The sequence below is a fragment of the Chamaea fasciata genome, unplaced genomic scaffold (assembly GCF_029207755.1).
Source record: "Chamaea fasciata isolate MVZ Bird 193981 ecotype frontalis unplaced genomic scaffold, bChaFas1.0.hap1 SCAF_20, whole genome shotgun sequence".
NCBI classification, from domain to species: Eukaryota; Metazoa; Chordata; class Aves; order Passeriformes; family Sylviidae; genus Chamaea; species Chamaea fasciata.
This window is the reverse complement of record NW_027094105.1, coordinates 7272101-7287283: the sequence shown is the minus strand read 5'-3', so window position 1 is coordinate 7287283 and position 15183 is coordinate 7272101. Positions and strand designations below refer to the sequence as shown.

Sequence of the window (15183 nt, the reverse complement as noted above, 5' to 3'; positions counted from 1 at the left end):
ATCAGTGCAGGCATTTCACAAAAATATCAGTGCTCCATGTTTGCTTTCTTCTCTCACAAGCATCCATGAGAAATGCTGTGCTGGGGAGGGATCAGAACGAGGTAATTTTTGTGTAAATAGCACTGAGATTTAGTATGAATTTGGGGGGTTTTTTTTCTCTTCCAGGATCAATAACTGCTTCATGTTTTTGTTCAGTAGGGATGGATTTTGGAAGGCTTCCCTGCAAATCAGGAACAGGCATGGATGCTGCAATCATCTGGCATTTTTCCTAGGCATGTTGGTAAGCAGTACAAGGTTTGTGTGTGATTGCATCCAGGAGGAAAGACTTGAAGGGTTTGTCCCGAAAAATCCTCAATAAATTCAATACCAATGCTGGAGACAGAGTCACCAGACATCAGAATATTTTAGTAGGGTTGAAAGCCTGAGGTAATAACCTGGGAGACTTTAACCCCTGTCTTTCACACCCTTTTCTCCTTCCACGTCAGAGCTCTGTAAATTCCAGACCCTTCACCAAGTGGTTTTGAGCAGCTACAAGTAGCTTTGCTCCTGAATTCCATCTCTAAAAATCAGCTTTTATCCTCAGACTAAACCAGTTCCTCGTGTACTAAACACAAATTTATGCTTCTGTTGAATTTGGGAATGTAAATTTCACCAAGGTAAGTGAAAACATGATGATTTTAAGCTTGACCATTCACAGTGGCTGGTTTGGGGTGGAATGTTTTACTAGACAAGACCTTGACAGCTGCCCTTGCCATACAGGAGAAGCCATTTGTCCCAAATTACAGTTAAAGGACCTACTTAGAATATAAAAAATTGCTGCAATTGTGTGGAATGATAAATGCAGACCTTGCCAGTGCACAGTGAACAGAATTTATCCAACTTGATGAATTGTCACTTTGGATTTGATTTGGATGATATTCAACTGTTAATGAAGAACTCAGAAATGTTGCAGCAGAGTTAGGCAAAAATGTTTAATGTCTAGTACTTGCATGTATTTTTAATATATCTAATAACATCTGAAGTTGAGTTTTGCTCACAATTATATCTGTGCCACCAAGACCTGAACGAGAATCTTAAAGCTCAGTCTGTCTAGTTAATCAAAAAGAAGATTGAGAGGAGATGAGCTTTACGGTGTGTGAGTACCTTAACAGGGAGAAAAGTGCCTGAAAAAGCCATTTAACACAGAGAAGAAAGTTATAAAAAGAACTTGTTTGAAACCTGTAATCAAATGCACTGAAAATAGTAATTAAATTACAATGTTTAACTGCAAGGATGATTAGTCAAAAGCAACCCAGGGAACTGACAGGTTCTTCCTCTTTTGATGCTTTCTAATCAAGTTTGAAACACTTTTCTGTGAGATTATTTAAAAAAAAAAACAATTTCACTGGTCTCACCACCAAAGCACTTGGGTGAAAAGTAATGGGTTGTGGTGTAGAAGAGAATCAGTCTCGAGTGCTCAGTGGGAACTTCTGTCTGAGGCTCCAGAGACAATTGTTTATTGCTGGTGGTGATGGTTTTTGGATAATGGGGACAGTTAGTGCCCATGGGTACTGCATTCATGGTTATTTTATCCCACTGTATTGTGTAGTATGGTGAAGCAAAATTCTGATTAAAAGTGAAGTAAAACATTTGCAGGGAGAATGCTGGGAAATGAGAAAGAGACAAATGTGCTCGAGATAAATTCAGCCACCTTTAATATTAGGAGACAGCTGAACAGTTACAGGGAATAAAGCAAATAATTAACAAGAGATACACTTTTAATTTTTTTTTTCTTCTTTTTTTCCTTTTTGTTGCCTAGTTATGCTCTATGCCCCAGACACTGTGCTGCTCGAGAGGAGTGGTGGGAAAAGGCTGGATCCCCTCACACAAGGTGCAGTATGTTTGTTCCTGACCTCCACTGCAGGCTGGAGTGTGGCTTGGGCTCAGAAACGTTGTAGTACTGCTGATGGGATTAAAATTTACATGGGACCCATTTAAGAACTAGTAGGAATTTATAAATTTCAGCTGTTTGGAAATGGTATTTGTTGACATTGCATTCTTTTCAGTGCCAATAAAACACAGGGAAATAAAAAAGCTCGGTATTGAGCCTACAAACAGTGGAGTGTGGCAGTACAGAATATTTAAAGGTTAGATCTGTCCATGAGAGTTTATAATTTTGCTGTGCATCTCTGCTCGGTCCGTCTTTGTTTCTGAGGTGCAGGGATGCTTTTAGGGTAAATTAAATCACTTCCATTATGTTAAATAAAAGCATTTCTATTCAATAAAATAAACTGTCAAATAGACTCAGCTCTGTATTGTCTGTTGAATTTTATCATCAATCATCTATCACGAGATAAAATCCTGACATTGCTCAATAAAAAGATCAGGTTGGATGTTTTAAGGAGTGGAATTATGAGGGACTTAATTTAATTCTTAACTAGAGACCTGTTAAATCACGCTCTTAGTTCCTAACCCTGTTCCCTGTAGAGGTTTTCCACACAACCTTTGACTGGCCAAGTGACCCCGTGGTGCAGCAGAGGTTGGTGAAGCCAGAAGATCTCTCTGAGCAGGAGGTGTCCAAGAAGCTGCTGGAATATCACAGAAACTTCCCAGAGATTTTCCGCATCTACCGGAAAGTTCTGAAATCCATCAATTCAGACCAGCCCTCCGTGGATGTTCTGTCACAGGGTAAAGATGTGCTTTGTGGCAAGTTGAGAAAGTCCCGTTTGAGGGGTAGTTCCTGGCTCTTAGAGTCACTTTGTAGGATTAGGCAGCACCGATGGCTCCCAGCTGAGTTGTGCTCTCTCTAGAACATCATTTGGGCTGTTCCTGGTAATTATTTTACTGGAGTAAGTGCAGATAGCTGGAAATTCTTAGCTCCCAGTCCTGCCAAGGAAGAGCTGACTCAGTAGAGCAAATGTCACCATCATTTCTGTGAGTCTCTCTTCTAAAAGGGAGCCCTGTGGCTCAATTGTTCATCTCCCAAAGGGCCACTACCTTCCAAAGTCTGAGAACAACAAGGAGGAGCAGTTCAAAGCCGGGAACATTTCATTGTTTAAAAGCTGTTTGTGCTGGGAGCTTTCCTGTTCAACAATTCGTGTTTGCCTTTGCCTGACTGTAATGCAGTCTGACTTTTAATGTTGATCCCTCTAGAAGAGAATAAGGAAACTGCCAGAAAGACCAATTGATGATGTACTTTGTAGCTGTCAGTCTGCAGATGATCTCTTCTATCCCAGTAATTTTGCATCTCAAAAAGGTCTCTTTTTTTAATAACAAGTGCTGCACTTTTAAGATAAACAAGTAGGAAGTTTATATTCTGAATTTACACATTAATTACCTCTAAATTACTTAATTAAATTTAAAAGTTCATATCATCATTCATAAAGAATTCATGCCTTGAATTGTAAATAAAAATGTGAGTGCCTGAATATTAATTATTATTAATTAATAATGTAGTGAGATAAATTGAAAACTGGAATGAAAAAATCCTCTCTAGATCTTTTTTCTGCAGTGCATCAAGCAGCCAGATTTTTTTTTAAAGAATAATTAGATGTGGAGACTGTCTAGGGGATCATTACTCCTAATTAACTTGGTTATTTACTGCAAATTAAGCATCATTTGTAAGCAGGGTGCTTTGCCTGTAATGTTTGTGCTTTTCAATACACTGGGTTGTGGAAAATGTTCAGAATAACTGGAGCACTGCTGGGGTAGCTGATACTCGGGGTTTAGGAAGCCATGCAGCAAACACTATTTTCTGGTAGGATTTTCCAGGTTTTTTTGGTTTAGATTTTTATTGCCCCAGCTAGAGTTTTAAAACAAAAGAGGAGATCTCTCATAAATATGAGCAGTATTGTGAGTCGTTTCACACAACTATAAAATTTTGTGAACTTGAATGCCGTTGGTGCTGCCCTAATGTGGGATGTGGCACCCAATTCAGTTGGGCAGTGCAGGATTCCAGCGCTGCAGGAAGAGATGGACACAATCCCATGTGGTTGCAGTTTTAGTTTCTCAATGCTTTAGGGCTGCTATGTAGAAATTGGAGTTTGCTGCAGGTGCTTCTTTATTAGAAATGATTTTTTAATCATACCAAAGCATCTAAGGGAGGGTTCTCTGAATAAATTGTTGGTACAGAGCAATGTGTTGACAATGGCACTTAAAATCCTGATCCTCAGGATGTTCCCCACCAATCCTTTCGTGCTTTTTTAATATAGCTTATGGCTCATACAAACAGTCATGTTTAAGTTTGTCCTATTCCTTAGCCTAAAATACTTCTTTTATTACAAGGACTCTTTAGAGAGTCTTTTATTGGAAGTGAGGATCTCACAGAAACTGAGAGAGGCTGCAGCTCATCTGGGCTCACCTTTAGGTGTATCCACTGCAATCCCAGAGGAATCAGAGCCGGTGCAGATGTGTCCTTGCTGCTTTAGTCATGGCCAACCATGGCAGGTGGGATCAGTGCCAGAAAGTTTAGCCCTGGCATTTGACTGACCCCTGGAAAACTTGCATGGCTTGACCTGCTCCCTTCTCTGGTATTCTCAGCCATCAAATGGGCACAGCTATGTCCAAATACAATCCCAGTTTGTCCTCACTGACAAAGCTGGGACGTCTTTTGGCTTCTTGGTGGTCTCTCAGCTTCTCTTTTGGGCTTGTAACAAAGTCCAGGTCTCTATAATGTGGCAGTGCTGATGATGCTTCACATGTCCTGTGGTCTTTCCAAAACTGCAGGCTGAGCTAAAGGTGCTATTTCCTTAAAGCAAAAATGATGTCCAGCAAATGAGTGGAATCAGGCAGAGAAGCTCAAATATTCTTTACAAGTTACACAAAAAGGATGGGTAAAAGAATAAAACATCCACACTCAGTTCTGTGTTGTCTATGCTGAGCAGTGTCATGACACACTGTGCTGCAAGTCTGTAATATTGTAATTAGGAGTCTTAATCACACACAGCTGGATAAATGTCATTAATTTAACATCCCAAGTTTTTACGCTTAAATATTTGTTCAGAAACTGCAGAAAGTATTAAATGTAATTACAGCCCTCTATAATTTGCATGGTAAAATTGTAGCTATCAAGCAAAAATTACTTCTGCTAAAAACAACATGGTAAGAGAGCAATTATTAATTGAATCTGCTCTTTAAAATGGTTTGACAGGCACTGATGAAAGAAAGAGGAGTGTAATGATAGTGAGATTTCTAAAATGCGTCTCAGAGTAAATTGCTGACAGGACAGTTTTATCAGTGTCCTGATTTTGGGTGCAGAGCCTGGATGTTTCAGAGATAAAACAAACCATGATCAACATGACAACGTTTATTTTTTAAAAAAGAGGGTAGTTAATCAATATTTATATTTAATTTTTTTAAAGAAATGAGTTAAAACCTGTATTTCTTTTTTGCCTTTCTCCCCTGTTCTAGTTCTTGCCTTTGTCCAGACCCGGCACCGATCTGCTGCCCCCTTTACACCCCGGATTCTCTTTTTGGGCCCCCCAGGCAGTGGGAAGAGCCTGCAGGCAGCACTAATAGCTCAGAAATATGATGTTGTCAACCGTAAGTTCTCAGTAAATATGCACTTTGCTCAATTCCCCCTTTCTCTCTTTTTGATCATTTATCTTTTGCTGTCTGTCTTTCTTACTTGCTCATAAAATGTCTTTCTTAGTCCATTGCTGTGGGTGTCAAATTTTTTGAGGGGAGTGAAAGGTATTTGAATGAAGAAGTGTAAACCAAGTGTATATGCTGTGACAAACCAGCTCTAAGGTTTTTTTAGTCATCCTTTCATCATTTTTTATACCTTTTACATCTGTGTTTTTCCATTGTTAGACTCCTGTAGTGCTCTGAGTTCTTCTGTGGATCAGTGGATCATGAGCAAGGTCTGCAGTTTCAGCTGTCTGACCAAAATTGGGGCACTTTAAAAACAGAATTCACTCTGAACTTTAGTGGAGTCTCAGGCTCGACTCGTCTCAAGTAATGTGTGAGAAAATGAAGGAATTCGTTAGAAGTGCATCTTCTTTCTTTTTGTAAAGGAAGTCCAAAAAAATTCTGCATGAGACTTCCTCCTGATTAGCATTTAAATGTTAAAAAGTTCTGTATATAAAAGTGCAGCTTGGTGATAGGATCAGTGCAATATTCTCCATGTTCTGTAGTGCCTTCTAACAGTGGAGCGGCCATAAATTATTTTAAACAAATGTCTGGTAGCTGTAAAATTTTCTGATTACTCACATTGTCTTAGTTAAGTAAAAGGCAGGTTTAGTAGAATATTTCTGCTGTCAGTTATTGTGCCATTGCTGTATTTTAAAATATCATGTGAAAACCTAAATATTTGTAGATTTATTCAAACCTGTGTTTTTATTAATAGTGTAATTGGCTTATAGAAAACAAAACATGCTTGAATGTATTAAAATTGTTTTGTTCTTGTCCTTTTGATTTTTTTCCAACTTTTTTTCTAAAACTGCAGGGTTCATAGTGTTCCATCTAGGTCAAAACTTGCATTTTTTAAAAATTAACTACAGTATGAGGGACTCGCAGCTGTTTTTATTAAAAATCATTACCAGTGCTTTACCCATGCGTTGAATTTTATTTTAAGTATTCTGTAGCCCAAATATTAGAAGAATTAAATATTTAATACAGAGTTGGAAGACTGTAATTTTTCAAAATAATATTCAGTATACACCTTATTTCTGTTGTGCCATTGGGCTTGAAGCACAGGCTCAAAAATTTAAATCTGTGTTTAAATAATTAAATAGTTTAAAGGAATTGGATTGAATTTAGATGTGTACTTATTAGGTGTCTTAAACTGGGGTCTGTGCTCTGAGTTTCTGTTATGTTTTTACACTGTTTATGATGAATATGAATTTGCTTCTCCAGGACAAGTGGTGACTGTTGAAATTGTCACTTAAGCATTGAACTTTATCAGCTTTGTCCCAGGAACGCTGCTGGGGGGGGCGGTTCTCACTGCTGTTGGCCTGGCTGTGTGATTAACAGCAATAAACTGATTAAAGGGCTCCATCTTCTCCCATCAAAGTCGGTGTCTGATGGTGCTGTTGATTCCAGAAGAAAGGAATCAATTTAGGATTATTAATTGAGTAATCTACAGGGGGACTATAGCTAATATTTACCAAACTGGAGGTGACCAGGATTTCTGCTGTTGTGTGACCTCTCCATGTCTTGGTTCCCTCTCTGTGAACTCCCTCACCTGGGGCAGCCAGTGCTGTCCAAGCCCAAACCAGGAATATTTCATGTACAGCTGTCCTGGCTCAAACCTGAAATCTGCATCTCCTGGTGTTCTGTGTGTTTGAAATCAATGATAATATCGCATTAGCACAGTTGTTAAAATGCAATCCTTACATGATCATTAAATGATCCAGGGAGGCCCTTCCTGAACTGAGCATTATGCTGCACCTCCAGCAGCGTGGTTCAGATGTTGTTCAGCAGCTGGAACTTCATTCAGTAATTACAAGTTTATAAAAAGTGAAAGCCACTAGCAATCCCTTGAGTTGTTATTTCAGAAATATATTTGATTAATATCGTTCTCTCAATTTTTAATACGTTCTTTGCCAAATATATTCCTTTTTTTTTCATTCCATATCCTCAGTCTCCTTGCTTTTCACTCTGCTTGGCCAAAAAAATATAAACAACCCTAACAACAAACTCAAAAACCATACAACTTTTATTTTATTCAGTGACCTTATTCTAGTATGCAGCTTCTTGGTAGTTTGGGTTTTTTTTCTTTTCTTTTCTTTGTTGCCTCCTTTTTAAAATTTAACCTTGTGTCTTTTTTGTTCTTCCTTCCTGTTAGTTTGCTGTGGGCAACTGCTAAAGGAAGCTGTTGCAGACAACACAAAACTTGGAGAACTCGTTAAGCCTTACATTGACAGTGGATGCCCAGGTAGGGCACGTTGTTGTCTCATTACACTGTAGTTACAAATTTGCAGCAAAAACCAAATTGTGAGTGAATTTTTGTTGGTCAGATTCTAATCAGAGTAGCCTGAAAGTCGATTAATTCCATTTATTCCATGGGATTTAGAGCACTGCTTAACAGAAGGGCTTTTTATATCCTTCCTCCAAGCAAATATTCACTGTTCCAGTGAAATTCAGAAATCTGAATTCCATGTTTTAATCTCTAAATCAAAACAAGAATTCTGCTATCAGTTCCAACTGCTTTTAAAGCACATTACTGTGTCAAACTGCTTTCAAAGAACAATAACATTATGCTTCAGTTTATCTTTGGACGTCGACTTTTAGAATGCTACCATGGTTTCCTCTACTTTCATGTAAATACTTTAAACTTAAAGTTTCTTTGTGCTTCATTTCTATCAACATTTTTGTTCGTGGGAGGGGACTGCCACAACGAATGTTGAGTATACTTTGCTTTTGGAATTTTTGCAGGGATTTCAGATAAATCATAAATACTGGAAGCTCCTGAGGGCAGCAGCTTAAACCTGTCTGCCTGTTACACTTGTCCTGCTGTGTGTGTGTGGTGGGTGTTAGAAATCAGAGAATTTCTCTAGTTAAAGAGGAGAAGTCATGTTGCAGGAGGCTGGAAGGATGTTTATTTTGCCAAATTGCAATGGCCTGGAAGAGGAACTTTCAGTGCTGTTTCTGGCAAGAGCCCAAATGGTTTCCAGTGGTACAAACACAAGGAGACAATCGTGCTGGAGATGGGGAAATCTCAGTTAAGCTTCAGTATTAATGGAATTTTGAGCAAAGCCCTCCTGAGCAAAGAGAAATCTTCACTGTCCTTTGTTTTTAGCAAAGAAATGTATTTGGTACGGTGAAAAGCTTGAAAATCTCCTTTGTTTTTTTGCTCAATAGCTTAATTCTGAGGCTGAATTAGACAGTTCTGAAACACGAGCCTTTAAAATTAACGGAGGTTCCCTTGATATCAGACCCAGAGTTGCAGGACTTTTCCTGGCCTTTCCAAAAGATTTTTGGCAGCCTGCAGCTTTGGGGGTGCCACCCCTCTGCCAGGCACTTCATCGAGCCACAGAGTGATGGATTTTAGCTCTGAACTTCATCTCCAGTGAGTGGATTGCATTTATTCCTAATGCAGCCACCACACTGCTGGGAGCAGGAGCTGCTGTGGGGGCTATGGGAATGGAATGCAGGAATCTCTGCAGCCTGCAGGAGAGAGGTTGAGTCCTCTGGAACAGGCACAGAGATCTAGGAGAGGATTTTCTGAGTTAGAGATACCCAGGATGGGCGTTTAACTCAAAGGCAAGAGATCTCAGAGTATGTTGTGCAGTGGATCCGATGTCTCCAGGCGTGGGAATATTCCTTCCCGGGTAATCTGGTTGAGCTGAATGTGGCTGGTTTTGAGTGCACTTTAGCTCACACATGGAGATCCTTTTAAGCTCTGGGCCTGTCTTTCATGGTGTCTATTAATTTCAGAATCTTATGTGCATACTGTAATTTCACTGTCTGCTCATCTCTGTGGAGAGGAGGATTGTAAATACCTCACTCTCTAAATTTCAGTTATGGCTGAGATGGGAGTTTGGATGATCTGTTTATTCAGACAGCTCCTTTAAGAGCTTCCTTTACTAAAATGTTCTTTGTGTGTTTTATAAACTTCGTCTTAACCATTAAAGTTCCTTAAAGGGGATGCATTCCCAGTAGAGTAAAATAATTGCACTGATCGTAATGTTTAGCCAGTCCTAAAAATATGCACATCCATAGTCTGAGGGAGCTGCTTTCATTTCAGGAAAATGGAATTGAAGTTGTAATTCCTTTCTTCCTCCAAATTAGAAATTATTTCAGATTTAGATTAATTTTTTAATACAGCATGCACAGATAAAGCTGTACAACACTTCTGAATGTTAATAGGGATCATAACTATATTCCTGTGCATTATGCTAAAAATTCTCCCTTAGATTTGCTGGTATGCACATATCTATTTTATTTGGTGGGACACAGCACAGAATTAAGGGCTGAATAAAGATAAATATCATCCAGCAAAACCAGAAATAATAAGTTCTGTCATTTTGCTAATCCTCCTCTCCCAGGGATAACAAAGAATGAATTTACATTAGTAAACACTAACAAGAATTCATTACTGCCCTCACAAGAGGCTTGGAGAAAATGGAATAACACAGGGCACTGAAGAGGAAAGGTGGGCAAAGAATCTTTACATCTTTGCTCTCTCGCTGCAGCCCAGGTTAAAACAGGGGAAAGATTCTCCTGCTAAGGTTGACTACAGACAGTTTCCAGAAAACCTCACTTGCAAAGACTCAACAGCAGACATGGTTGTAAGTGGAAAAGCAATTAGAACTTTAAACCTTTTCTTTACATTTCTGGTTCTAAGGAGGCTTATCTGTTCCTGTGGGTGGGGAATCATGCAAGTGACACTGGCACAGAACAGTGGAACCAAAGGCAGACCAGGAAAGATGTTGTTCTCCAATCATTACTTGTCAAAATGAAAGCAGGGCCATAAAATCTTGAGGACATGCCTCATATATTCTTAAAATGCTCCCCCAGGGGACTGATCTCAGTGTGTTTCCCTTCTCGTGGACACCACTGATTGCATACAATTAGTCATTTAAGATGTGCCAGCAGGGCGTGTTGTGGTGCTGTAACAAGGCTCAAAGCCCAGCCTGTTCAAAGCCGACTCATTATGGAGTTACTGAGGCTGCCCACTGTCTGTTCTGCTCCAGTTCTGCTTGGCTAACCCACATCTCTTCATGGCTTTAGGATTCATCAACATTCTTTGTGCAGCTTTTCCTGTACCGCTGCTTCATGTATACCCCACGTATTTCAGGAACAGCCCAGACAATTCTGTTGTTCACTCCAAAAGGCAACCCAGTATTCCCATTTTCCGTATTTTCTAGTGTTTACTGTCTCATAAAGACCTGATTTTTGTCAAAATCCTCAGTTTTGTATATGGTGATTTATTTTACCTAATGAAGTCAACATAGATATTTTTGAGGCCGTTAACTTTTTAATTCCCAGGACATTCTAGTCTACAATAGGTGCACACTAGATAATGAAAAATGCATTTTTGGTGATAAGTTCGGTAACCTGACAGCTTTCTGCCTGTCATAAACATTGAGTTGTGCTTTGGACAACCAGTCTGAAATGCAGAGACTGTTCCTTTAGGATGTTGTGGTTTCACTGAGTACTGGGTAGTTATTATTAACTGTACTCTGGGCAGAAAATTACCAACACTGGAGTCTAAGACAAATCTTCTTGTCACTAACTCCAGTTAGATCAACTCTTAGTCAATATGCTAAATTCAGCACACATCATTTTCTTGGACAGCCTGGCAAGAAATGGAGTAAGAGGTGAGTGCAGTGGCCAGAACCCTCCCACAGGTAGCAAGACAAGTGCCATAATTTAATTTATTTGGTTTGATTCCTTCTGAAATGTTCTGAGGAGGCAGTTTCATAGACTTGGCCCTTCCCTGGGCACGTGATGCCTGTGTAGAAAGGTCTTTCATAGACCCCACTGGCCTGAAGGAGACCTTTAAACAGAATTCCTGTCCTCAAGTTGCTCCAATTCTGAGGAGGGCTGGACAGCCTGCTGGACATGTCTCACTGAAAACACGGACAAACATTAATTTAAAGTTCCATCTTCAGGATCTTTGTTCACCATCTTAAAGATGTCTGTCAGAATTTGACACCCTGGGAGAACAAAAAAAAAAACTGCAGAAAGCATTTTGGATTTCCCCACCTAAACTTCCCTGGTCTTTGCCCCTTGAGGTGTTTGCATTGTATTAATGAAAAGACAAGCAGAAGCATTTTGGGGGCATCACAAAGATAGGGAAGGTCATCAGTCAGTTGAAATCTGCTTGTCATTCTGTCCAGTTGTTGTGGTGGAATAGCATGGAGTGATCACTGCTAATTAATATATCTGTTTGTGAGGCTGGAATAAATATAACCAAGAAAAGTGAGGTGACAGGAAAGCAGCATGAAGAAAAAAAATGCTCTTAAACCAGTAAGATTCTGCTTTTCAGCTGGGAGAACTGCTATTAGTTTGGGTAATTGGGTTTTTTCCCACCAAAATGAAGATTCAGGAGGTAGGAGAACAGATTCATGGAAAACACATAACACTGCACTGTTTGCAGCCTGTTAGAGTTGAACACACACAATCTGTGTTGGTTTTTTCCTCTTCCTTTTTCTATATATTTTTTTAAGTTGTTATATCTGAAGCTGTCCCCAATGGCAATCTGCACGTAGGGGGTAAAATCTGGAATTCCCTAATTTCTCCTGTTTTCTAATAAAAACCTTTACTTGTACAAATACAGATTTCCCCTTATTTTAAATTGCAGTGGTTTTAAAGGGGTGCTTTTTGGTGTAGCCTCTGAAACTTGGGGGTCCCCTGGTGATTGTGATCACAGTCTCACTGAAAACACTTTGCTCTGTTCAGGGTGGGTTTTATTTTTTGGGGGTTTTTTTTTTGGTTTTTTTTGACATCAAATTAATATTCTCATCACTGTGCGTGAAACACAGATTTGACAATAGAGCAGCTCCTCTTTGTTAAAAACTCGCCGAGAGTTTCAGAGTTGAAAGGATGAGTAAATCTTGATATCTGAGGGGGTAAAGCTCAGTGTTATTTCTTGTTTTTAAGAGTGCTGTACTGGCGAGCTGCAAGCTGTCTGAACATTGCAGAGACCCTTTGGGAGCTCCATTGGTTTTCAGCAAGCCTTTGCATGCAGTGTGTTTGTACTGGCTGAAGACAGCGCATGGCTCTCTAAATAATTTACAAGTTGATTAATAGACTCACATGGGTATAATTAGAAGAGGGAGAGACAGCAGCTACAGTAACGGGTACAGTGCTTGGGGGAACTAGAGACTTTATTTTTTTTAAAGAAACTTTCTAGGGTGCTGGGCGTTTGAAGATAAGTTGGGAAGAGCTCAGTGCCTCTTCTCTTTTGAAGTGGAAATAGGACAGTTTGAATCCGTCGAGTTTAATTTTTCACAAGCTTTAGGGGCCCTGCAGTGCAACTCCCTTTTTATTATTGAAAAAAACTCTCCATTTTTCTTTCATTTTTTCACACACACGCACACACACACACACACACACACACACGGAGTCCAAACAGGAGCTAATAAACAAATCGATTTTCTACTTTATTTAAGGTAGTTTTGCAGCAATTCTGTAGCTCCCCTAAATGTGCGCCTTGCTCACAAATAAACTGTGTAAAGTTACAGAGATATTTATGACTACACCACACTTTAATTTATGCATTTTTAAGAAACCTTCACCTCTGTTTGACAATGCTTTTGAAGTAGCTTCGTTTTTCAAGTCAAACTTTTGACTTTTCCTCTGGGACTGCTACAAAGGTTTTTTTTATGGAAAATAGGTAGCAGTCTCTTTTTTCTACTAGGAGAAAATTGGTGGTCAAGAGAACATAATAAAATTAATTTTTTTATTTTTTTTGTTTTAAGTGGCCATATTTTTATATGAGATGCAAGGTTGTAGAACAGAAAGTTTTAAATGCAGACATGTAGAGAGTAGGTTGTAATTTCATTCCCTGAGTTTTAGTTTTTCATGACTTGAATCACTGCAAGATCATAAATCAGAATTCCCTCTTGCTTTATTTGAAAATCTAGAATGCATTTTTCTTTATTCCACAATCCAGACTGGTGTATTGACACTCAGAGCTGGAGAGAGCCTTGGTCTACAAAGAAATTTTTAAAGGTCAGCCCACTTAGGAGTAAAAACAAAGCAACCAAAAAATCCACCCTAAAAAGCCAACCCTGGAAGCCAGACCAGGCAAAATAAATGTGATTTGATTAAAGAGAAGAGTGCAGTTGTTTTCTGGAGCAATTGTGATAATCAAGCAGGTCATAGATATGGTCCTGCCTATATCAAATGGTTTTGCGGTGATAGTCACCATTCCTGCTGTTGCTGGAGGATCAATTTTCCAATATTTGTGCCACAAACCCTCATGGATTTGAGTGAAGATGTGGCCCTTGGCCATTTGGGGCCTCGTGGTCAGGGGCTTTTAAACAGCAAAGTACAATATAAACATTAAGTATTAATCTTTTATATCCTTATTGATCTTTGTTGCTGACAGTCATTCTTTAAAATTTAGGGAAGTAGAGGTTCCTTTCCTTTTCTTGCAGCACTGTCTCCTCACCAGAGGGCTGCTCACTTGAATTCTGTGTGGTTTTGAGTTTGGGATGGAGATACCATAGGAGGTTTTATACAAAATAAAACCAGAAAAGCACATTGCATGTTGTCAGCCATCCCCTTTTTCTGGAGTCCAACATAAAATTCTGGGTTTGGCTCTGTTTCACGGGGTGTAATACAAACAGAACCAGGCTGCTGTATGAAACAGTCTGTCTTCACAACAAGGAAAGCATTAAACAGCTCTTGTGTGTCCTTTTCTAATTTTAAATGTCCCTTTAATGTGGCTGGGAGGTGTCAGAAGAAGGGGAGACACAGGACGGGGCAGGATCCATCATCTCACTCTTGGGCATGTGAGGAACCCCTTCAGGAGCACCCTCCCTTCTCATCCCATGGGGAGCAGTATTTGGTGTAAAAAGCCAAGATGTTTTTCACCGTGTTTATCAGACCAATTTATTCCTTTCTTTTTAAAATATTATCACTGTCAAGAAGGGTTTGTGGGTCAAATTCTGCACTGTGTTCTTCAGCAGAGCTGAACTTTTAGAAATAACGAGGAAATAGGAACTCGGTTGATCGTGGAAATGAGGAGTCCAATGGGTTTGAAGCGTAGTTGTTCTCTCTATCCAACTATAGTCTCTCTGTGGAAACCAAAGGAGTAAAAAGAAATACAAATAAACATTTTGTTACTGGTTTTAGAAACTTTCAGAACAGACCCATCCCTGTGAGATAGTTCAGAGCAGGCAGGTAAACTGAGGCAGGAAACCTCGTTCAGCTCGAGCCCTGCCACAATCAGGGAGCGTGGATGGGAATCCAGGTGTGTGGATCCCGCCCTTGGAGGCAGCCCTGCATCATCCTGGGGCTCCCTGGGTGCCAGGGCCATTAGTCAAATCCACGGAAAACAGCACAGAGGCCATTTTTAGTGGGGGGGAAATGCTTTTTGTTTGCATGCTGGTTACTCAGTTTGGAGTGAATTTCTTTTGCTGCTAACAGAAAAAGTGGTGTAAGGGGCTGGAATCTCTAAATCACTAAATGTGATCCAATGTAGATTCCTGAATCTCTGGCTTGCTACCTGTGAGGAAGCATTTCTGAAGGTCTTAATTTATCCTGTATCATATGATTTATTGTTATATATGATCGATAATTTGGGAT

At 39.6% G+C, this 15183-nt stretch overlaps 1 protein-coding gene across 3 annotated transcripts in view; it reads left to right on the top strand.

The window, feature by feature from the left end:
- AK8 (adenylate kinase 8) overlaps positions 1-15183 on the top strand; it is a 66350-nt gene that overhangs the window by 18334 nt on the left and 32833 nt on the right. For all 3 annotated transcript variants that reach the window (XM_066201427.1, XM_066201426.1, XM_066201425.1), the window contains 5 exons: positions 199-280; positions 1799-1870; positions 2467-2667; positions 5389-5520; positions 7766-7855. In XM_066201427.1, the coding sequence (XP_066057524.1) occupies positions 199-280; positions 1799-1870; positions 2467-2667; positions 5389-5520; positions 7766-7855 (577 nt within the window). The remainder of the gene's footprint in view (positions 1-198; positions 281-1798; positions 1871-2466; positions 2668-5388; positions 5521-7765; positions 7856-15183) is intronic.